Source organism: Diabrotica virgifera, chromosome 8 (assembly GCF_917563875.1).
Source record: "Diabrotica virgifera virgifera chromosome 8, PGI_DIABVI_V3a".
NCBI classification, from domain to species: domain Eukaryota; kingdom Metazoa; phylum Arthropoda; class Insecta; order Coleoptera; family Chrysomelidae; genus Diabrotica; species Diabrotica virgifera.
Window position 1 is genome coordinate 126,848,263 of NC_065450.1, and position 23,716 is coordinate 126,871,978.

The 23,716-nt window shown below is 33.2% G+C and overlaps 1 protein-coding gene across 3 annotated transcripts in view; it reads right to left on the reverse strand.

Annotated features, from left to right (window-relative positions):
• Window positions 1-3,654: 3,654 nt before the first annotated feature.
• LOC126889522 (thyrotroph embryonic factor-like) overlaps window positions 3,655-23,716 on the reverse strand; it is a 234,937-nt gene continuing 214,875 nt past the window's right edge. The window contains exons 4-5 of one of the 3 annotated variants that reach the window (XM_050657864.1): window positions 15,924-16,165; window positions 3,655-4,835 (exon numbers count right to left, since the gene is read on the reverse strand). In XM_050657864.1, coding sequence (XP_050513821.1) covers window positions 4,749-4,835; window positions 15,924-16,165 — 329 coding nt within the window. In that variant the 3' untranslated portion in view covers window positions 3,655-4,748. Of the gene's footprint in view, window positions 4,836-15,923; window positions 16,178-23,716 lie in introns of all 3 variants that reach the window. The other 2 variants (XM_050657863.1, XM_050657865.1) reach the window with 2 other exon arrangements.

Sequence of the window (23,716 nt, forward strand, 5' to 3'; positions counted from 1 at the left end):
TGTGTGGAAGGTTTGTTTAGAGAGAATATTGGTGTGAGTAAAAGATCTATCCATAGTATCTCATACAAACTAGATTACAGCAAAGTTTGTGCGCAATAGGCTCCTCGTCTTGTGTCAGAGGACCAAAAAAGCTTGCAAATGGGTTTATCTTACAACATCTCACGGACTGCAGGCAAAACGGTAATAGCTTTCTTTTGTCAATAATTAACTGCTGGCGACAGAATTTAGAGTACAAATCAATGCAAACCTGTATAATGAATCTTTGAACAAGCTCCATCAAGCAATAAGACGAAAACGTCCAGAGAAGTGGTGTGGTCATGTGGTGTGGGACGATAGAAAATAGAATGATAAAAAGGAAGGAAAAAATGTAGGATATTAGAACAACCACCCTATAATCCGGATTTATCGCCTTTTGATGTTCACATCTGAGCCACCGAAAAAAGCGGTACAAGATATCGTTTTCAGTACGACGAAGAAGTACAAAATACTGAAAAAGCATTCTTCGAGCAAAAACCACAAAAAATCCTTAATCAGGGTATAGATTAGTTGGTGAAAAAATGGGATATGTGCCTTATTGTAGTAGTAATTATTTGTCAAAACAGTGGGCAATACATTCTGATGGGTTTCATGGCACCAAGCCATATTGGCGAAGTTTAATGAAATGGCAAGCTTCAGTCTCAAGACCACGTGTCAAATATCAGTAAAATTTCGCCTGCTGTAAGACGATGACGACAAGACCCATACAAAATGACATAAAACAAGCTTTGGATGATTTACTGTATGAAAATCTAGATAAATCTCATTAACCTCCAGAACAAGGGAGGAATCAACAATCAACATGTAAGAAAACGGAGTAAATGAGAACAGATAAAATTACTCGAAACACGTCTGCTGTCAGACCACGCATGCAACAATCATAATAACTTAGCACACCATGACCTATTCAGATTTAAAGAAGAAGAGCAGAAACAAGTCGAAAATAAGTAGACTGAAAATCGAGAAAAATCAGAAAAGCTTCTCTTTTGACTTTAGGAACTAGTGAGAACAGACAAACATTATAAGTAGTTCTAGCATGTTGACCTTCAAATTAGATAACTAAAAGGAGAAAATCAAGTATATTTCAACCACGTATATGTAATTGTTACTGTAAGGTAAGATTTTTCAAACATATTGGCAAATACAAGAGTAACCAAAATAAATCAAGAAAAAACAAGGCAAAATAATAAATATTAAAATCAAAAAGGGGTAGATACCTGGATATCAGCGGCTTATAGTGTAAAGCAGGTGAATAACCGCTAAAATTACAAGAAAATCATGACAGCAATTACTGTAGCTACAACAATATAACTCAGGTGATTACTACTGTTCATAACCTTTTTAGTTCAGAGATATCAATAGGTCTTCTAAGAGAAACATTTGACAATATTCCGCATTTTCAGCGCTATGTACGAACTACACAGCTGGACGTAGCAACAACTGGTAGCAAAATAATTTCTACCTACATAAAACCTACTGAGAAACGTGTACCCAAAAAATCCAGGATAGAAAGCATTCAACAGGTGGTTTACCAACCTAATAGAAATGTCGAAATTGTTCCCCGCCAATCCCTGGTAGGCATTTCAATTATAATTTTAGGCAGTTAGTATCGATTGAGATTCCAGCGAGGCGAGGCCTGGACGCCGCTTTTAGTAGGTTAGAGTTTAACTCTCGCGTACTTGTTTTAGTTAGTATCAAGTTAGACTTCGTCCAGTCAGGACGTCGTATTTAGTAGGATAGAGTTACTACTCTTGCCTATGTGTATTAAAGTAAGAAGTTAGAATCGACAAAGAGTGACGCTGCGTTTATTAGTTTTAGAGTTACAACTCTCGCTTATTTTATATAGTTATTGTATGTCTCGATTATACTTTAAAAGCTACACGTTACGCAAATGCTTATTATCATTTAGGTTGATCAGTACTAAAGAAAACATCCTTAGTTTATGTCCTAGTTCTTCTTCTTTAAGTTCCATCTTCTATCGAAGGTTGGAAATCATCATGGCAATGCGGACCCTGTTGACTGCCGCTCTAAATATCTCTGCACTACTGCATTCGAACCATTCCCGTAAGTTCTTAAGCCAGGATGTTCTTCGTCTTCCCACATTTCGCTTTCCTCGGATTTTGCCTTGCATAATAAGTTGTAATAATGAGTATTTTTGCCCTCTCATCACATGTCCCAAGTACTCAAGTTTTCGTCTTTTGATAGTTAGTATTATTTCCGGTTGATTTCCTATCCTTCTAGTTACTTCCACGTTCGACATTCTTTGAATCCATGATATTCGTAGGATTCTTCTGTAACACCAAAATTCAAAGGCGGCCAACTTATTCAAATGGACTTGTTTCAACGTCCACGCTTCCAAGCCATAAAGAAGAGTAGAGAACACGTAACATCGAAGCATCCTTAGGCGTAGTTCTAACCTTATATCCCAACAAAGAAACTTTTTAAGTTTAATGAATGATGCACGTGCTATTTCAATACGTGTCTTAATTTCTTTGGTTTGGTCTACATTTGATGTTATCCATGTTCCTAAGTATTTGTAGTTATCCACACTCTTAATCACAGTATCTTCAATAGTTAATTGGATGTTTACGTGTGCTGATTTAGTTATGATCATGCATTTAGTTTTCTTTAAATTCATCTTCAGTCCGTACTCATGACAGCGTTCATTAAGGCGTTGCATTACGTTCTGTAAATCATTGTTATTATCTGTTATTATTACTGTATCGTCTGCAAAACGTAAGTTGTTCAAAACTTCTCCATTGATAGATATACCTTCTATTGAATTTGAGAGCGCTTCTTGAAATACCGCTTCACTGTAGACATTGAAAAGTAGTGGAGACAGCACGCAACCCTGACGGACTCCTCTCTGTATTTTGATATCTTGGGTGTCCTGGTTGTCAACTCTTATCTTGGCAGTTTGATTCCAATATATATTAGATATAATTTTCATGTCACGACTGTCAATATTTTTGCTTTTTAATATATCTACAAGCTTTTTATGTTGAACTTTATCAAATGCCTTTTCAAAGTCTACAAAACATAAGTACATATCCTGATTCATGTCCATGCATCTCTGGGCCAGCACTTTCAAGCCGAACAAAGCATCTCGTGTGCTCATACCATTTCTAAAGCCAAATTGTGTGTCACTGATTTCATATTCGAGAGTTTTAACAATTCTACTGTGTATTATTTTCAAAAATGTTTTAAGTGTGTGACTCATTAAAGATATTGTTCTGTGATCCGAGCACGTTATTGCACTTGACTTTTTGGGAATTGCTACAAAGGTCGATTGCAGCCATTGTTTGGGGATTGTGGCAGTCTGATATATTAGATTAAAGAGTTCAACCATTACATCAATACAATCGTCATCAATAAGTTTTAATAATTCGATGGGCACATCATCTGGTCCAGTAGCTTTACCCTCTTTCGTGTTTTTAATGGCATAGATGACTTCGTCTCTTAATATTGGTGGTCCGGTATCCTCTGTGATTTCTAATGACAGTTCTCCTCTTTCATCATTAAAGAGTTGTTGGATGTAATTGGTCCATTGACACAATCTCTCCTTCACGTCAGTAATAATATCCCCTTTATCATTTTTAAGGGTATTCGTTCTTGTGCTTTTTCTAGAACCTGTCATTTCTTTGATTTTTTTGTGTAAATTAAAGCTGTCATACTTTTTATCCACGTCTTCTATTTCTTTGCATCTGTCGGAGAGCCACTTCTCGTTTGCCTTTTGTCCTAGTTAGTGCCCTTTAAACTGTACAAGGGCTATTGTGTTTGTGTTTCACGGACTAGTGTGAACTGGACAGTGATTCGGCGATTCAAATATAAGAACTTCATGAAAGAACGTTAACCAGATCTCATTTTAGTAATAGTACAAAGTTAGTCATTAAATCACAAATTTTTTAATGCTTTTATTCCCGCGTTAGCGAATGGTCCTTCGGATTGTAATTTATTACATTGCTTATTACGCTCTAATTGGTAGTAAGATAGCCATCTTCTGCCATTTTTGTTTGTTAGCTTCGAACCGGATTTTGAACAAATCTTCTACCAACAGAATGAGTTATTTTAATAAATTAGTAAAACTACAGGCTATTTTATGATAAATAGGTGGTTATGTAGTTTAGGTTAAAACAAAGTTTACTAATATTAGGTACTTGAAAACTTCATACTTTAATGTACTGAAATTATAGTGATCAACAATCAGTTTGACTTGAACACAATTTGAAATATGAGTCATGAGGTTGTTTTTATTTGTTGAAAGGGAAAATTCAGCTAATCGTTTTCCATTACCCAAGATAGTTGGGTCTATCCCAAAGCTTCCTATTGGGTAGTTTCACAGCAGGCTTTATTTAAACTAAATATCATTTATGTTTTGGAACCATAACCGTGTCTGCAATTAATTTTTTTTTTATTTAAAAATATCGTTTTTAATTTTAGAGACAAATTGCTTGATTTTGAATGCTAAGAATAACATTAACCAAGTATATTCGATAATACCATGCTAAAAACAAAAACTAATGTTTGACTACAAGTAATAAACTTAACACTACATGATTACTACATAATGTGGATGTTTATGTACAAATGTTTGGATTTGTCCTCTGAAAGAACACGGCATAAGTAGATTTCGAAAAAAGTGTTAATTTGACCGGATACTACTTCTTTTCTTCTTATGAAATATGCAGCGGAGAAATGGTTCTTTCAGGTACTTATACATCTTCATATTTTGACAATTTGTTCTTTAAAATTAAATTTTCTTTCTTCATTCTTTCTAATTCTTGACGAAGACCAACATTCTACAAGAGACAAAAGGATATAAATTAATATAATATAGAGTTACAGTCATAGCAAAGAAAATTATTACAAAAATTATTAGTTTGGTTTTGGAGAGGAAGTTATTGAAAAGGAATTTTGATGAACGCATCGATACCTAGTTTGCATAGGATCCATTAAAAAACGTTGACGATTTTTGTTTTTGAAAAATATATCGCACCATAGGTATAATGCAGTGGTTCCCAACCTTTTATGTCTGGCGACCCACCTTCTGATGTTTTTTCATATTTGCGACCCATCCCTCACCCATTATGATAGAAAAAAATAAGGAGCACGGTCACTGTACGCTACTCAGCTACTGTAAGAGCCACGCCGCGACCCACCTGAAAGCCGCCCGCGACCCACTAGTGGGTCGCGACCCACCGGTTGGGAAACGCTGGTATAATGCATTAAATTTTTTATTCATACCAGCATCATAATATACAGGGTGTTTGATAAAGAATGGGCCGTAGCTTAACCGTAGATTCCTGTGAATGGTTGACCCTTCCCAAATTGTACGCCACTGATGAAACTGCTATTTTAGCATACTTTTTAGATTCTCCAATACTTTCTATGCAAATAATATACTCTTCATTCTTAACGATAAAGTCATTAGTATTTGAGATATTTGAAGTTAAAAATGAAAAGGCACACTTATTTTTGATTTATGTATTATGCTCCTTTGTTTTTAGCTTCAAATATCTCGAAAACTGATGGCTTTATCGTTACGAATGAAGAGTATGTTTTTATATAGAAAGTATTGGAAAATAAAAAAAATTGCACTAAAATAGCAATTTCGCCAGTGGTGTAGAATTTGGGAAGGGTCAACCATTCACGTTTCCCCGTCGTACGCCTCTGGTAGTAACCAGAAATGTTTGTTTAACATAATTTAGTAGATTGTACAATACCAGCACCACTTACCAAATTTCGTGTTGTTGTCCCATGACTGTCAGGAAATATTCAAAAATAAATAAAATAAAAGTTTAACTTTGACACCCTGTATTTCGGTTATTGTCAACTTTTGTATTAAGATAAGTTAGCTTAAATCGACCTATTTTAAGCTCAGCAATCTAAGGTTAAGCTATGGTCCATTCTTTACCAAACACCCTGTACAAACAGAGATGATGTATCAATGACTATGTGAGGATCAGTTAAACATTATATTTATAATTCAGCTCAACTTAACCAGTAAAAATAAAAAAAAAGATAATGCCACAATTATTACAGATTGTTTAAGAACAAATTTTTGCCGAAGAAGTTCGATTTCCTACTCACAAACTGAAACTTATTTTAATTGATATATAATATTTAATAGATACCAATTAAATACCCAATGTCGAAAAGTTTTCCAAAAATTTACAAGAAAAAAGTTCCAAAGTTTACAAGAATTTTTAAACAAATTATAAAAAATTGCTTTTTTGCTTCGATACCTTCCAAACTTCTTTAATAAATTGGATTTAATAAATTCTTGGGATCTTCTGTAAAGTGCTTACTTTAAGCGTAAAATGCAAATAAACCATTAAAAATTCCGAAAAAGCCAATTTTATCATCTTCTGGGCCATTTTTCAATATGTGAATGGATCTAAAAATCCACTATTAGCTCCAATTTCGGCCAAACTCCATTAGAGCTTCACGATATTCGATAAAAGTATCGTAGTCCAATCAACAGCCATTTTCTCGTGGAATTTTGAGAACCAAGGTCGATTTCCTTGAAAATTTGGATTTAGGTAGTAATTATAACCATTGTCAAAATCTACCCTATGCCAAACTGCGCTTTTGCCCTGGGGTGAATACAACCCCATCTAGGGGATGAAATTTTTTTAATCAAAATAACTATGGAAATCGATAGAGTGGCCGATTATGAGTAAATTTTGCCCTATAAAATTTTTTTGAAAATTGACACTTTCCAAGTTATTTGCGATTGAAAGTATACATTTTTCATTGAAAAAACTCACGGTTTATAACCGTTTTTCATGAATAACTTTTTAATTTTATTTGAAAATTTAATTTTATCGAAAAAATCATTATAAACAAAATTGTAGCTCATAAAAAAATAAAGAGATTCGCGTTTGAAAGACCTATTTAAACCCAATAACGACTGAGTTAGTGCTCTTTAAAGGATGGTTATTTTCGAAGAACATCGAAATGGAGAACCTTTAATCTCAAATAACTCGAATGTGGTGCAATGTATTTGGGAAAACTTAAGAGACATCTTTTAAAGTTCATTAAAACAGCCTTTTAAATAAGCTCTGATAAAAGTTTTTTGCGTAACAACTGACTGACTTATGAAGAAAATAGAGTTATTTTCTGCTTTTTTCTTTTTGAAATGTAAAAATTAAACCGTTGTTGTTACAATCGTAATAGAAAATAATAGCTTTTCACGTGAAATTAACTTTATTTAGATAAAATTGATACAATCCATCTGATTTGACCGATTTGGAATGGTTAGTTTAGAAAAAATAGTTGATTAAATCGAAAATGGCATTTTTAAAATTAAAAAAAGTGCATTTTTCTTAACCCGCGAGCAGTCGCGCCGTTAGAAAAAATCTAACATTTTATCCTTTTTCGTGATAACTTGGAGGAAGGGTGTAGTAATGCGTAGGATTATTTTATTTCTTTTTTTTTTCTTCTTCTTTTTTTGGAATTTATGGCTTTGGTGAGAAAAAATTAGCTATACTAATTGTTAGAAATAATGTTTCTAACATTACAAGTAAATAAAAATACTATAACATAAAGATTTGTTGTAAATTCGCGTCTAAATTCGTATTGTTAGACAAAATCTAACGCGCGCACGACCGATTACGTGACAGAATAGAGCGCGACTGTTCCCGGGTTAAATGATAACACTTTTTTAAAAATAAGTTTTTTTAATACCACGTTTTTATTATTTATAGGACACAATATAAAAATAGTATTATAAAAACAATTATTTTTCAAATCAAAAAGTCAATTTTAAAAACAAAAAGGATTTCCGATACCGGGAATCGAACCCGAGCCTCCTGTGTGAAAGCCAGGTATCCTAGCCACTAGACCATATTGGACGTTTGTTGGTAATTGGTAAATAATTAAGTTATATTATGTTATGTTACTTAAGTTATTGTATGTTAGGTATGGAGGTACATAAGTTCTAGTGCAACAGTATTAAAATAACTATGATTTTTTGGAATAATAAAACTCGATGCATCCATGTAAAAGCTGTTGAATATTGAATTGTCATTAGTCCAGAAAGCCACTGCGCATCCGCTAGGAAAAATATTTTAACTCGGATTTTTTGCACAATCTTACTCAAAAAGGACTCCTTTTAATAAATTTGCATGTTGCCAGGACCAAAAGGTGGTCAAAAATTTTTTAAACGTTTTTTTTTGTTTTTTTCCTAAAATTATTTTTTTTTGCATGGAAAAAGTTTTTTTAGGTTTTTTGGATCATTTCAAACAGAAAAGGTCTTTAGTGACTTTTCTCTAAAAATTATAGTTTTTGACATATAAGCGATTAAAAATTGAAAAATTGCGAAATCGGCCATTTTTAACCCTCAAAAACTATTTGAAAAACTGAAAATTTTAATGTTGCCAAGTTAGGTAGATATTCTTTAAACATCGATTGATGAAATCCCGAAGAGTTTTTTTGCAATACAATATTCAAAACTCCTTTGTTTTTTAATTGCTAATCAAGCGTGCGCGACACTATTTTCCACCGACAGTATGGTGTAAATGAAAGGAATAAATTCGTTATTTCGTAAACCGGCGGCTTTAAGGAAAAAACCCGAAACAGGTCGATTTTTATTTTTAAGTTATGATATTGTGGCATATATGGTATACTAGTGACGTCATCCGTCTGGGCGTGATGACGTAATCAATGATTTTTTTAAATGAGAATAGGGGTCGTGTGGTAGCTCATTTAAAAGGTTCTTCAATTCTCTATTCAGTAATGTAAACATTTACATAATTATTTTTACAGGGTGGCCTTCTACTTCTTTTTTTGTCAAATAATTTACTTTAATAAAAATTTTTTGGACACCCTGTATAAATAATTATGTAAATGTTTATATTACTGAATAGAGAATTGAAGAACCTTTCAAATGAGCTAGCACACGACCCCTATTCTCGTTTAAAAAAATCATCGATTACGTCATCACGCCCAGACGGATGACGTCACTAAAATACCATATAAGCCACAATATCATAACTTTAAAATAAAAATCGACCTGTTTCGGGATTTTTCTTAAAGTCGCCGGTTTACGAAATAACGAATTTATTCCTTTCATTTGTACCATACTGTCGGTGGAAAATAGTGTCGCGCACGCTTGATTAGCAATTAAAAAACAAAGGAGTTTTGAATATTGTATTGCAAAAAACTCTTCGGGATTTCATCAATCCATGTTTAAAGAATATCTGCCTACCTTGGCAACATTCAAATTTTCAGTTTTTCACATAGTTTTTGAGGGTTAAAAATGGCCGATTTCGCAATTTTTCAATTATTAATCGCTTATATGTCAAAAACTATCATTTTTCGAGAAAAGTCACTAAAGACCTTTTCTGTTTGGAATGATCCAAAAAACCTAAAAAAACTTTTTTCCATGCAAAAAAAATAATTTTGGGAAAAAAACAAAAAAAAAACGTTTAAAAAATTTTTGACCACCTTTTGATCCTGGCAACATGCAAATTTGTTAAAAGGAGTCCTTTTTGAGTAAGATTGTGCAAAAAATCCGAATTAGAATATTTTTCCTAGCGGATGCGCAGTGGCTTTCTGGACTACATCGAGTTCTGAGCTATTTTGAAAATTTCAGATGTCTAGACTCAGTCGAGACAATCGACTCCGGTGGCGAGATAATATACCAGGAGACCTGAAAGCTATGCGCCCAGAGAACTGGAAGGAGATGACTCAAGACTCAAGACACAGAAGAGTTTAGGCATGTTGTCGACTTAAACCTACGGAAGGTTGTAACGCCGCGGAGTAAGTATGTACCGGGTGTCCCAATAAGAATGGCTCTCGGCCATATCTCAGGAACCGTTTATACTACAGCTTTGGGAAAAAAAATTATAACAAAAGTTGCCTTGGGAAAAGCCTGGAAATTATTTTTATAATTGTAAGTCCACCGCTAGAGGGCGTAACTAAATAGCAAAGATTTTAAAATCAAAATTTTACAAAATTTACCTAATGAAAGGGCACTGAAATTAGATCATCGTATTCTTCATAAAATTCTGCGCATATTTGATTTCACAAGTTTAAGTCTGCCTTTTGCAAATGAGAGAGAGGTGGGGGTGAGTGGGAACCTTGTTATGAAAAAATGGCTGTAAGTCCGGTTTTGCTAAATCGATTTTTGCAAACTTGGTCTCGTTGAAAACAGCTCTTTTTCGCCCATGTAAGAGTTATAATTTCGAAACAGCCTAATAAGTAATATACCAGCTAGGAGGCGCTATTTAATTTTTTTCAGAAATCTAGTTTTCTTTGGAAAATATTAAATACAAGTATGTGTTTTTAATCCTGTATTACAAAATTAGACCAAATTAGCAACAGGATAGCGAAAACCGCATGCCGATACCTTTTTTCTATGTCGAGATATCTTAAGAAACGTATAAATTAGAAACATAACTGATACTGTTACCGGTAAACGAAGTTCAAGAAATCAAAATTGAAGCAAGTAGTGTGCTATGGAAAAAAATTAGTGCGTAGTCCTTGCGGAGTGCCGACAGAAGTGAATATTTCTTATAGATTCGATTATATTCGGTTCGATTCAATTCGATTCCATTCGATTAGATTTAATTTTATTTAAGAATATGCCAATTATGTCTATAATTTAATATTTAATTTATAATATATACCCAATTTAATACACAATATACAGGGTGTCCCAGACTATAATTTACCCAGGCTATATCTCTTAAACGAATAGAGATTTTTGAATGGGACAAAAACTGATCTATTCCATTTGTAATACACTGTAATATGGCGTAGAAAAAATCATCCCCTAAATATTCATCCCTTAGTTACAACCCCTAACTTTAAATTTTTTAATAGCACTCTGTACATTTTTTTATAGTTTTGGATGTGGTCTTCGATCGTCTATGCAACACATTTTTTAAAAATAAAATCAGTTCGTAAATATTCAAGAAAATATCAGTTTATTTTTGTTAATTAGGTGTCCTAGACTAATTTATCCAGGCTATATTTCTTAAACGAATAAAGATTTTCAAATGGGACAAAAACTGATCTATTTCATTTGTAATACACTTTCATATTTTGTAGAAAAAAATCATCCCCTGCATATTCATCCCTTAGTTACAGGGTGCTATTAAAAAAATTAAAGTTAGGGGTTGTAACTAGGGGATGATTTTACGCCATATTAAAGTGTATTACAAATGGAATAGATTAATTTTTGTCCCATTCGAAAATCTTTATTCGTTTAAGAAATATAGCCTGGATAAATTAGTCTGGGACTCATAATTATCAAAAATAAACTGATATTTTTCTTGATTACTTACTAACCGATTCTGTTTTTAAAAAATGTGTTGAATAGACGATCGAAGACCACATCCAAAACTATAAAAAAATGTAGAGGGTGCTATTAAAAAAATTAAAGTTAGGGGTTGTAACTAAGGGATGAATATTTAGGGGATGATTTTTTCTACGCCATATTACAGTGTATTGCAAATGGAATAGATCAGTTTTTGTCTCATTCGAAAATCTCTATTCGTTTAAGAGATATAGAGTGGGTAAATTAGTCTGGGACACCCTGTATATGATTTGTCAAACCTAGCAAAGAGTTTGAAAGTCTTACAATCACCATAAGGTTTTATAGCGATTGTGAGATTTTTAAACTCTTTACGTTTGACAAACACTAGTGATTTTACCCGTTAATTTTAGGATTAACAAATTAAAAAAAAATATTTAAAATTTGATAGTGAATTTAATTATTATTATATAAAATAATAGGTCTGGATCCCGCGTATGAAAAAAAAGTTGATTAATAGCAAGCTGAAAATTTGTTAATAGCTTAAGGGTGTCTGGTCGGACAAACTTTGATATATGGGAAAACTGGAACAGGGGCAGTTTTAATTGTGGAACAGCTTAAAAATTTGGAACGCATTTATTTTGTCCGACAGAACAGACTTAAACTCTCCGAACAGAGATTAAACTCTCATGCAAAAATCGGACTGCTATTTATCACCTGTCATAATTCCTGTCATTTGACATATTCTACATGTTCCACTCATTAAAACGCCCATTTGGTGATAAATAGCACTCTGATTTTTGCATGAGAGTTTAATCTCTGTTCGGAGAGTTTAAGTCTGTTCTGTCGGACAAAATAAATGCGCCGTTTTCGTGGTCTGACCGTTCCAAATTTTTAACCTGTTCCACAATTGAAACTGCCCCTGTTCCAGTGTTCCCATATATCAAAGTTTATCCGACTAGACACCCTTAAGCTATTAATAAATTTTCAGCTTGCTATTAATCAACTTTTTTTTCATACACGGGATCCAGACCTATAAATAAAATGTTTAAAAATACAATTTCAGGATATGTAGTTTAAAAGGAATAATGTATTAACAATTTTAAAAAGGTTACTTTTGTATAAGGGCTTCCCCTTTAACGGGAGTACCTACCTATCTAATAATAAACGAACTCTTCCATGCATTATTTACGATTCAAATTTACATGAAATATTTACTATACTTCATGAGTGATTAAATTTTTCGCCAAATTGAAAAAAATATTGGTTACTTTATTAAGAAAAATAATTTAAAGCTTTATGTAAATATATATTTATTAATCCTAAAATTAACGGGTAAAATCACTAGTATATATTATGTATTAAATTGGGTATATATTATGTATATGTATTAAATTATAGGCATAAGATATATATTAAATAAATTTAAATCTAATCGAATGTAAGCGAATTGAATCTAACCGAATATAATCGAATCTATAAGAAGTATTTACTTCTGGCGGCACTCCGCAAGTGCTATGCTCTATTTTTTCCACAGCACACTAGTTGCTTCTTGCTTCCACTTTGATTTCCGGAACTTCGTTTACCCGTGACAGCATCAGTTATATTTAAAATTTACACGTTTCTTAAAATATTCGAGATAGAAAAAAGATATCGACATGCGGTTTTCGCTATTCTGTTGCTAATTTGGTCTAATTTTGTAATACGGGATTAAAAATGCATACTTGTATTTAATATTTTCCAAAGAAAACTAGATTTCTGAAAAAAATTAAATAGCGCCTCCTAGCTGGCATATTACTTATTAGGCTATTTCGAAATTCTAACTATTACATTAACGAAAAAGAGCTGTTTCAACGAGACCAAATTTGCAAAAATCTATTTAGCAGAACCGGACTTACAGCCATTTTTTCATAACAAGGTTCCCACTCACTCCTACCTCTTATTTGCAAAGGTAGACTTATACTTGTCAAATCAAATATGCGCAGAATTTTATGAAGAATACGATAATCTAATCTCCAATGCCCTTTCATAAGGCAAATTTTGTAAAATTATTATTTTTAAATTTTTTATATTCAGTTACGCCCTCTAGCATTATGAAAATAATTTCCAGGATTTTCCCGTGGCAACTTTTGTTACAAAATTCTTTACCCCAAAGCTGTACTATAAACGGTTCCTGAGATATGGTCGAGAGCCATTTTTATTGGGACACTCGGTACAACCATGGCCGGTGAGAGAAATCCTCTGCTAAAGTTTAGGTGAACATAAAAATGAAACAAATAATACCTATAAATAGAAACATAAACAGAGAAAAACGTATGATGAACAAGCTAGTCAGGTTACAAACAGAAGAAGAAAAAAATGTATACCACTTGACACTTAACAAGAAACTGGAACTTATTACAGAAAATGACAATGTAGAACAAACATGGGACTTAATTAAAAATACTTTAAAAGCCGTAGCAGATGATACTAACAAGCCAACCAGGAAACAACAAAAGGCATGGTTCGACGATGAATGCAAACTAGAAAGAGAGAAACGGAACAAGCTACGATTAGAAATTCTAAGACTGAAATCAAAAACAGCGGAAACACTTTACATAGACCAAAGAATAAAAACCAGCGCAATTTTACGAAATAAAAAGAGAAAATTTTATGAAGATAAGTTGAAAGACATTGAAGAGAACTACAAAAATAATCTTATTAGAAATTTATATCAAGGCATTAAAAATCAAAAAAGAGAATATAAACCACAGCCCATTTATTACAAAGATAAAGAAGGAAAAATGATATTTGATGACCAAGAAATATTAAAACGATGGAAACAATATTTTGATGAATTATTAAACGGGGAGTACACAAATAATCACAATGAAGAAGACACAGATGATGGAAATGAAGAACACATAAATCACGATAATGAAGGATACACAGACGAAATAATGAATGCAAAGAGACAGTACGGAAGATCTAGCACCATCCCTAAATGAAGTCGAAATTATTATTAAGAATCTAAAAAACTATAAATGTCTTGGAAGTGATTCTATAACAGCGGAAATGTTAAAATATGGAGGAGCGCAGCTGACAGACAAAATACACAAAATACTAAAAAACATATGGGAAAAGGAAGAACTACCAATGGAGTGGAAGCAAGCAGTGATATGTCCTCTTTATAAAAAGGGGGACAAAACAGAATGTCAAAATTATAGGGGTGTGGCACTATTAAATGTAATATATAAGATATTAGCAGTCCACATCAAAAACAAGCTAGCAAGTAGTCTTAACAATAGCATAGGTGAATACCAGTGTGGCTTTAGAAAAGGGAGAAGTACTATAGACAACATCTTTACTTTAAGAGAAATACAAGCTGAGAGTTATGAATATAATAAACCAACAATGGCACTCTTCATAGATTTTAAGCAAACTTTTGATAGAATAAAAAGAAAAGAAATGTATAAAGCGTTAAAAAATCTAGAAGTTTCACCAAAAATAATAAGAATGATAAAGCTTACACTTACGAAAACAGAAAATAGAATAAAAGTAAATAACAAACTAACAGAAAATTTTGAAGTAAAAGAAGGAGTACGACAGGGGGATCCGTTGTCATCACTGCTATTTAATGTAGTATTGGAAATGATAATAAAAGAGGCTAATATTAACAGACCAGGACACATATATCATAAAAAACTCCAATGTTTGGCATTCGCGGATGATGTAGTGATTCTATTCAGAAGCAAGGAACAATTAAAAGAGGTAGTAGAACGACTAGAAAAGGCAGCTCGAGAAAATGGACTTTATATAAATGAAACAAAAACTAAGTACATGGAATGGACCGACAAAAAATTTGAACAATGGCAATATTTAATGATAACAACGAATGAAGGAAAAATGTATAAATTTGAAAAGGTAGAGAAATTTGACTATTTAGGGACCTTATTTTCTAGTAGACCAAATATCCGGGAAGAAATACACAAAAGACTAATGTCAGGGAATCGTTGCATGTATGCACTCAATAGAATACTCAGAAGCAAAAATATATCCAAAGCAGCTAAATTAAGAACGTATAAAACTGTGATACGACCAATATTTACGTATGCCTCAGAAACCTGGACTATGACAAAAACCGAGCAATCAATGCTACAAGTATGGGAAAGAAAAATACTTAGAAGGATATTTGGGGGAAAAATAATCAACAATCAGTGGACACGAAGAACAAACAAGGAGTTAGAAGAATTGTATAAGGAGCCTAATATAATTGCAGTTGTAAGATCACAAAGACTTAGATAGTTAGGACATGTCCAAAGAATGGCCCAAGTTAGAATGCCTAAAATCATGTTAAGCGCTACAATAGGTGGTAAAAAGAGAAAAGGAAGACCTAGGACCAGATGGAGCCATGAAGTTAATGATGACCTGAGGTATCTCAATGCAACCAATTGGAAAGAAAAAGCGAAGAACAACCAAGAATGGAGGAAGATTGTAAACCAAGCCATGAGCCTGCTTGGCTCGAAGTGCTAATGTATATAAAGTTTAGGTGGGTGTACGACCGACGATAGTGTTTGCCACCCGTGATGATTCGTTCTGGGAGCTGAAAGTAAGTAATATAAGGTCAGTCAGGCTCAGAACTTACCTCTTTCTCCAGATAACCAGCTCGAAGTGCGATTTGATTTTCCTTCATCCGACGGGCGTCACGTGATCGTTTGGCAGCCAGGTTATTCTTCCTTCGTCTCGCCCAATATTTGTCATCTTTAAGGTCGTCTGGGACAAATTGTTTGCGGGACTTTTTGATGAGTGGTTGTGGTTTCAGGTCTTCATCTGAAAATACTTTCTTCCTTGGATCGAAGTCTCGACAACTCGAAGCCATAGATAAAGCTTCAGAAAAATCTGCATTTTAGACATTAGTACTGAGTTACTTTTTTTATTAACTGCCTTTTTTTTCGTTTGAATGCCTTACTAAATTTCTTTCGTGTATTTAAAAACACCAATCTAGTAAGGTCATGTAATCTATGCAGCACACAATGTATCAAACAGTATTCATTAAAGAGACCAAAGACAAACGTAATATTTAAATAAAAGTATTATTTTTACAGAATTTTGTATTAAATTCTAAATGTTAAATATATTTTGGATAACACTCACGAAATGTATAGGTACTATGTTTCACAAATCAGTTTTTTATAGGGGACGTCCATTAATCACGTGAGGCGCGGAATGGGGGGTCTTAAGGGGTCTATAAAAAATCACGAAATGTCACAATTCACGTGATATACGGGGTCTTATACCTCACAATGTATCACCAATGGGGAGGGGGTTAAAAAATGCCAAAAAAACCTCAGGTGATTAATGGACGGCCCCATATAAGTTTATTCAAGCTAATATTTTTTTTTAACAATAGCCTAATAAGCTATTTAGTCTTAAGCTTTTTATATTATTTTGTAAGTTTAGTCGAGTCAGTTCCTACATAGGTTCAGCTATTGATTTGCTACGTTAAATAAGTAAACCTAAAATCTCCAAAGTCAAGTAATTTGTTAACGCGAGTAGCCACAGATTCATATGAATTATCATCTTCATAGGCCGCCTATATTTTGCTTTCCTTTTTTTGATTCCCCAATAAAAGATAAATGCTAGCATATATGCAGAATCATAAAAATTTGAATGAAGGGGTTTTGAAGAGTAATCTATTTAATGAAAATATTTTCATCTATTTGCTACTTCCGGCTATACCGGAAGTTACTTATAACTTCTTTTTTTTTAATGGGACACCCTGTATATTCTTACATTTTTGGATTCTACTCGATGTCTCATTTCTTAAAATAGAAGGTTTTGTACTGTAATACAGGCTAGTTTAAAAGATAATTACGATTGTTTTCTTTAATTTCGTAGCAACATTCACACCTTGTAGAATTGTACTAGTTTGACATCAAAAACTCTATTTATGTTCAAATGATTTTAATTATAGTCTACTATTGTTAAAAACTATTAATATAGCTAAATATTGAATTTTAGTATACAGGGTTGGTCGAAACTTGGAATGAGTATTTTCTCAGTTTTCTTAAATGGAACCCCTGTATTTTAGTAGAAGTCAGAATTTGGTATTAGTTTTGAGAGTAAATTAAATGTAAGGCCAAATACGAGGTCGGGATAGTACGATAGTATCACGAGGTTTTTTCCTGGTTTTGCCTCATGATTTACTATGGAATCTCTAACGCGAGAATTTTACTGTCACCGTTGCATTTGGTTGTCTTTTTAAAGACAGATGAGATGCTATGATTTCATGTAATCGAATGAACTATCCTTCAGTAAAGTCGTCCCAGGAACGCAACTAATAAATATTGGCAATATCATTTTAAAGTCTTCTACTTTAAAATGTATAATATATGTCTGAATTGTCGACATAAATGAGTCAGATTAAATAAACTATTAAAAGAATTTTTTACTAAGCAACAACATTTTAGTTTAATTTAGTAGTATTTTGTATTTTGACAACGACACCCGATTTGGGCGTCGAAACTTTAATCAAATTATTTTTTTCAATTTAATTGTGGCTTATTTCCCATCTAAATAGTTAATTATAAAAATGCCACAAGCAAATAGCTTCAGAACAACATTAAGAAAAAAACGTAATTATCTTTTAAACTACCCTGTATAAAATTACAAAAACTTATATTTTAAGAACGAAGACATCGAAGAGAATCCAAAAATGTAAAAATATACAGGGTGTCCCATTTAAAGAAATGTAATAAATTATAAGCAACTTACGGTATAACCGGAAGCAGCAAATAGATGAAAATATGTTCATTAAATAGATCATTCTTCAAAAATCCTTCATCCCAATTTTCATGATTCTGTTACCTTTATTTCTTGAGATATTTTCAATAGGCCCTTTATCTGCCTCATCTTGTATATTGTATACCTACATACGTAGATCTTGAAGATTATTAAGATCTACGCCTCATTGATTCCATAAACCATAAACTTAATATTAGGTTTGTTCTAGCATCAGTTTCAAACGGTTTGAAACTATCAGAACCATGTGCATTACTAGTTTGAAACTACTAGTCAAGCGTTCTAACGAAAGTAAATTTTGATTTTGAAACTGGTTTAAAACAATCAAAAGAGTTTACAGATTTTGTTCGGATTTTAAGTTGTGACTTGCGCAGTGGAATTATTTGTTTGAGGTTTACAAATTTTAAATGAGAGTAATATGTTTTGACAATGTTACTTATCATTATTTAGGTTTATAACATTAATTTTCAATATTTAGCATAAATCTTGAAAATTTGGATACTTATAAGAAACATGTATTTCTAATCTAACCTCATAATTATACATAAAAACAAACAATTTGACGTTGGTATTTACTCCGATCAAAAAGCGTTCTAGAAAAAAACAGTTTGTTACCAGTTTGTGGATTAAACATGCGCAGTAAAGCAGTACAATAATCTGTGTCAAAACATACCAAACTAAACCTATTGTACTTACCCCTTGTTGGACAGAACAGTGAGTTTTAGAAGCCAAGAGAAAGCATATTCACCTTTTAATCAATTATTGGAAAATCAACCTAAAGAAATAGTTAACGTGTAACGCAAGAAATAAACAATAAGTTCTAGAATATACTTTGGGTCGTTCCAATCTGTTACAATTTCGAGACGTTCTGAACAGATAACCAATAGCGGATCGGGCAAATAAATTAGGCTAATTTGAATAAATAAAACCAACAATCTCATGATCTCGGAGCAACGGAATATGATGCGGAAGGTTAAACAACTAATATGGTAAAATGTGAACACCTTCCTAAGCTGGAAGGGCCTGGAAATAATTATGGTCCCTAAATCGGAATATTTAGAGCTAGCCATGCTCTGGGATACTTTCCGAAAGCTTAGAGAAGGGCAAAGGTGGCGTTTATTCCCAAACCAGAAAAAACATATTACACCTTAGCAAAATCGTACAGGCCTATTATAAGTCTGAATTCATTCATGTTGAAAACCATGGGGAAATATTGAATGAACACATCAAGAAAAACAATCTGAATCAAAAGTCGGAACTCGAAAGGAATTTGTACCAGAAAGAAGCTCTGAGAGAAGAATTTGCTCTTGTTGTATTTTTAAATATAGAGGGTACATTTGATAATACCTTGATCAAGTCTATACAAAGTGCACTGGTGAGGAAGGAAATCAACAATACAACATGCAAGTGGATTATTCAAATCCTTCAGAGCAGAATAGTATCCACAGATACGTATGAAGATACCATAAATCTGAGGGCAACTAAGGTGTGCCCTCAAGGGGGTGTATTGTCACCGTCATTACGGAACATAGTTGTCGATGATCTGATTCATGGGCTAAGCGCCCAAGGAATCTGGGTCCAGGGTTTCGCGGACGATATTGTAATAGTAACTAGGGACCTGTTCCCAACACTGTTGCGAATCAGATGCGATATGCCTTTCATTACATAGAGAACTGGTGTCTGAAAGAGAACCTCTCCATGAACCCTTCCAATACTAAATGAGGAAGCTTACTGGACTAAGTGAGCTGAAATTATTTGGAGGAGTACTGGAAAGAACCAATGAGGTCAATGATCTAGGGGTAAGCCTGGATTCCAAACTCAACTGTAACACTCATTTTAACAATATAACCAACAGGCCTAAACGACTCTTCTGGAACTGCAGACGAGTTGTAGGTAAAACCTGTGGATTGAAACCAAAGGTATTCTATTGGTTATGCACATCGGTGATACGACCGACAGGTACTTAGGGTTCAGTACTTTGGTGGAGAAAGACGGCTGTGAAATCTTGTGCGACCGCTCTCACCAACTTACAAAGACAAGCCCTTCTAAATATAACAGGAGCCTTGATTAGTACAGGAACGGTTTCCTTAGAGGCTATAATTTAGTGGTACCAGAACTAATCTTCACTGAGAAGATTAACACAATTGTACCATCTAGAGAACAAAAAGTCTCAAATATTAATGAGGACTTAATATGGTTCATTGATGGATCTAAAATTGCGGAGTCTTTGAGCAAACATGCAACTATAATAAAAATTACAGCCTATGTCAATATACAACTGTGTTGCAGGCTGAAGTTTTTGCGTTGACGAAATCATGAATGGAGATCCTAAAGCTGAGAATCAACATCTACACAGGAAGCTAAGCGGCTATTCTGGCAGTAGAGAACCCACTCACGAAATCAAAACTGGTGAGGAACAGCAAAGATCTCCTCAAGAACCTGGCAAAAGACAATCAAGTGTCTTTAATATGGGTACCGGGTTATGAAGGGGAGCATGGACATGCACGAGGAGCTATGTTGGCAAAACAAGGCTCGAGAGAAACCTTTGTAGTCCCAGAACATTTCCGTGACATCACTAATAAAGATGCTACGAAAAACGAGGTTCAGAAATGACTGATGAGAAATCATCAAAAGAAATGGAGAGCCACTCAAAGATAAATCCAGACTAAAACAATAATCAAAAATATTGATAAAAAGTCTCGAACCTCAATAAACAAGAGATCAAAACGGTCACTGAAATGGTGATTGGACATTTCCCGTTTAATAAACCACATATATAAACTAGATAAGGTGAATGAACCATGGTGTAGAAAGTGCGAAATAATGGAAGAAGAGACTGCAATATACACCTACTCAGTGAAGTAAGGCAGGAATTCACTGGTGAACTGAGGTTCATTGAGGTTTGAACCAGAAGAGATCCTAAAAACAAAGGCACAAAAGCCTTAAGACCAAGAGCCAGAGAAAAACGCCTGATTCAGAGTCTCGCTTGATTTAAGAAGAAGAAGAGGAAGAAGAAGGTATATATGTACACATATTATTGAGGTTTCCATATTTTAAAAAAAATAAAACAGAAAATATTAAGACAAAACTCAAATCACCGACCAACAGAAATCGCCCTGAATATTATACTATTTAAGCATTAGATTTAGGAAGTGTTTTTCGGAATTGGTGAATCGTATTCGGTTTAAAGACATTCTCCGAAGAGAATGAAACAATATATCGGTTTTTCTACCGTTTAGTTAGATAAACATTTGTAAACATTCGACGTTGACCTTTCTATTGTACGGCATACCACGAAACAATGAAACATTATACAAAGGTTTAGTAAATGGTCGTGGAGAATAGGTAATTATCCTTTTTTCCGCAGAAATTGAAAATGTTAATTTGTCTTTATTAAGATTTGCTTACGAATTATTTGATGGTAGAAAGTTGGGTTTTTTGAGAGGACAGTAAAATTGGTGTGGATAGAGATACCTGCTGATGGGGAGAGAGAAAGAACGAAGTGGGAGATTTAAGGTTGATAGAGTTCTGCCAGGAGAGAAAGAGATCATTGTGAATTGAATACTGGAAGAGTACACTACAGGGTCTGTGGAGACGACGCGACGGTGCTAACTTGCCAAGATTTGAAAAAAAGTATATGTTGTGAAAAGTTGTATTTGTGTGTGGTGGAAGGAGTTTCAACTGTGGTAGCAGATAGAAGAAATAACGGACATGCTGTAAGTAATAAACAGATGTATCGTTTTATACGGGACCAAGTTAATTAGTTGAGATATCCTTGTGTCTGGAGAGAAAGGGGTTTATTCATGTAGTAAAGATTTGGAGTAGAGAAATTGGCAGAAGTATTCGGAGAAACTGAAAGGTACGAGCAAGGTGGGCAGGACACAATCAAAGGAGAGTGAGAGGAAGTCATCAATTTTGGAGACAAGGGAAGTCATCAATTCCTCATTTTAGTAAACAGAGACAATCGATCACGACCACCTATTTAGATTAAATTAGAGTTATTCATTTTGTTGGTTTTTATTGAGAATTAAAATAAATGATAATTTATTGTGAATCACTAAAATTAAGATATCTTTAATTTGGATATAAGTAATTAATTTGAATTGATAATTTTGGATGTATGATTTGATGGATGATTGAAATTGTATTATGCTAATCACTGTATACGCTCTGAGCTTCGCTGGTGTCGCTCCTAGCGGTTACTAATTCAACTTTCACCGGTAATTTTTAAATTTATTATTTAATTGTTATCGCTTAATATTTACAACGCTAAAAAGTAATTAAATTGTAATAGATTTTTTTAAGATTTTGCTAATCATTTTGACGTTCTATTGATGAAATATTAATTTCTTACTTCGGATACTTTCACAATTATCATGTCGATGGCGCCAAGATTAATTTATAATTACATATTACAGAACGTTAAAAACGCAAATTCAGTATTTAAAACGTAAGTATATTTAAGGTAAAAATATATACCACAGCTTTGATCAACTAATATTTTTTATAATTAATGTTTTTAATTTTAATTTTAAATTAATCACATTGACATTTATGTCAAATTTCCGGTAAACGTTTACAGACTTGTCACTACTGGCTCTCACGAATTTATAAATATCGTATACGCTGTATACGCTGTGAGCTCGTACGTAGAGGGGATATTTACAAATTCGCGAACGCCAGTAGTGGCAAGTCTGTAAACATTTACCGGAAATTTGACATAAATGTCAAAGTGATTAATTTAAAATTAAAATTAAAAACATTAATTATAAAAAATATTAGTTGGTCAAAGCTGTGCTTTATATTTTTACCTTAAATATACTTACGTTTTAAATGCTGAATTTAAGTTTTTTTAATGTTCCGTAATATGTAATTATAAATTAATCTGCGCCATCTACACGATACTTGTGAAAGTATCCGAAGTAAGAAATTCATATTTTATCAATAGAACGTCAAAATGATTAGCAAAATCTTAAAAAAATCGATTACAATTTAATTACTTTTTTGCGTTGTAAATATTAAGCGATAACAATTAAATAATAAATTTAAAAATTACCGGTGAAAGTTGAATTAGTAATCCGCCAGGAGCGACACCAGCGAAGCTCAGAGCGTATATGGTACATGTTTATCCAAAATTTTTGCTTTTAATATTTGATTAATTTTAAAATATAACTTTTGCTTTATAATTTCATAAATTTGTTGTAAATTTATTTTCCTATTGTCTATCCCTTTTCCTCAAAGGCAACTAGCAAAAAATACTTTGAAGCCACGTTTGTGTTTGATTAGTAAAAGCGCCCTGAGATATCATAATATTAATTTCTTTAATTTGATTTTAATTTTATTTAATTTCTTACATTTGAGCAAACCACTACACTGCCGTGCTAAGCCCAAAGGCGGTAACTGATTTTTTATCGAAAAGGAGATTTTTGTATTTCTAGGTAGGTTTCATTATATTATAATGCTTCTACAACTCCAAAGACTTTGTAAATATATTCTAGATACCCATTATAATACTTCTGCAACTCCAAGAACTTTGTAAATATATTCTAAATACCCTGTTCTACCCTAGAAATACAACAATCTCATTTTCGATAAAAAAACAGTTACCGCCTTTGGGCTTAGCACGGCAGTACAATA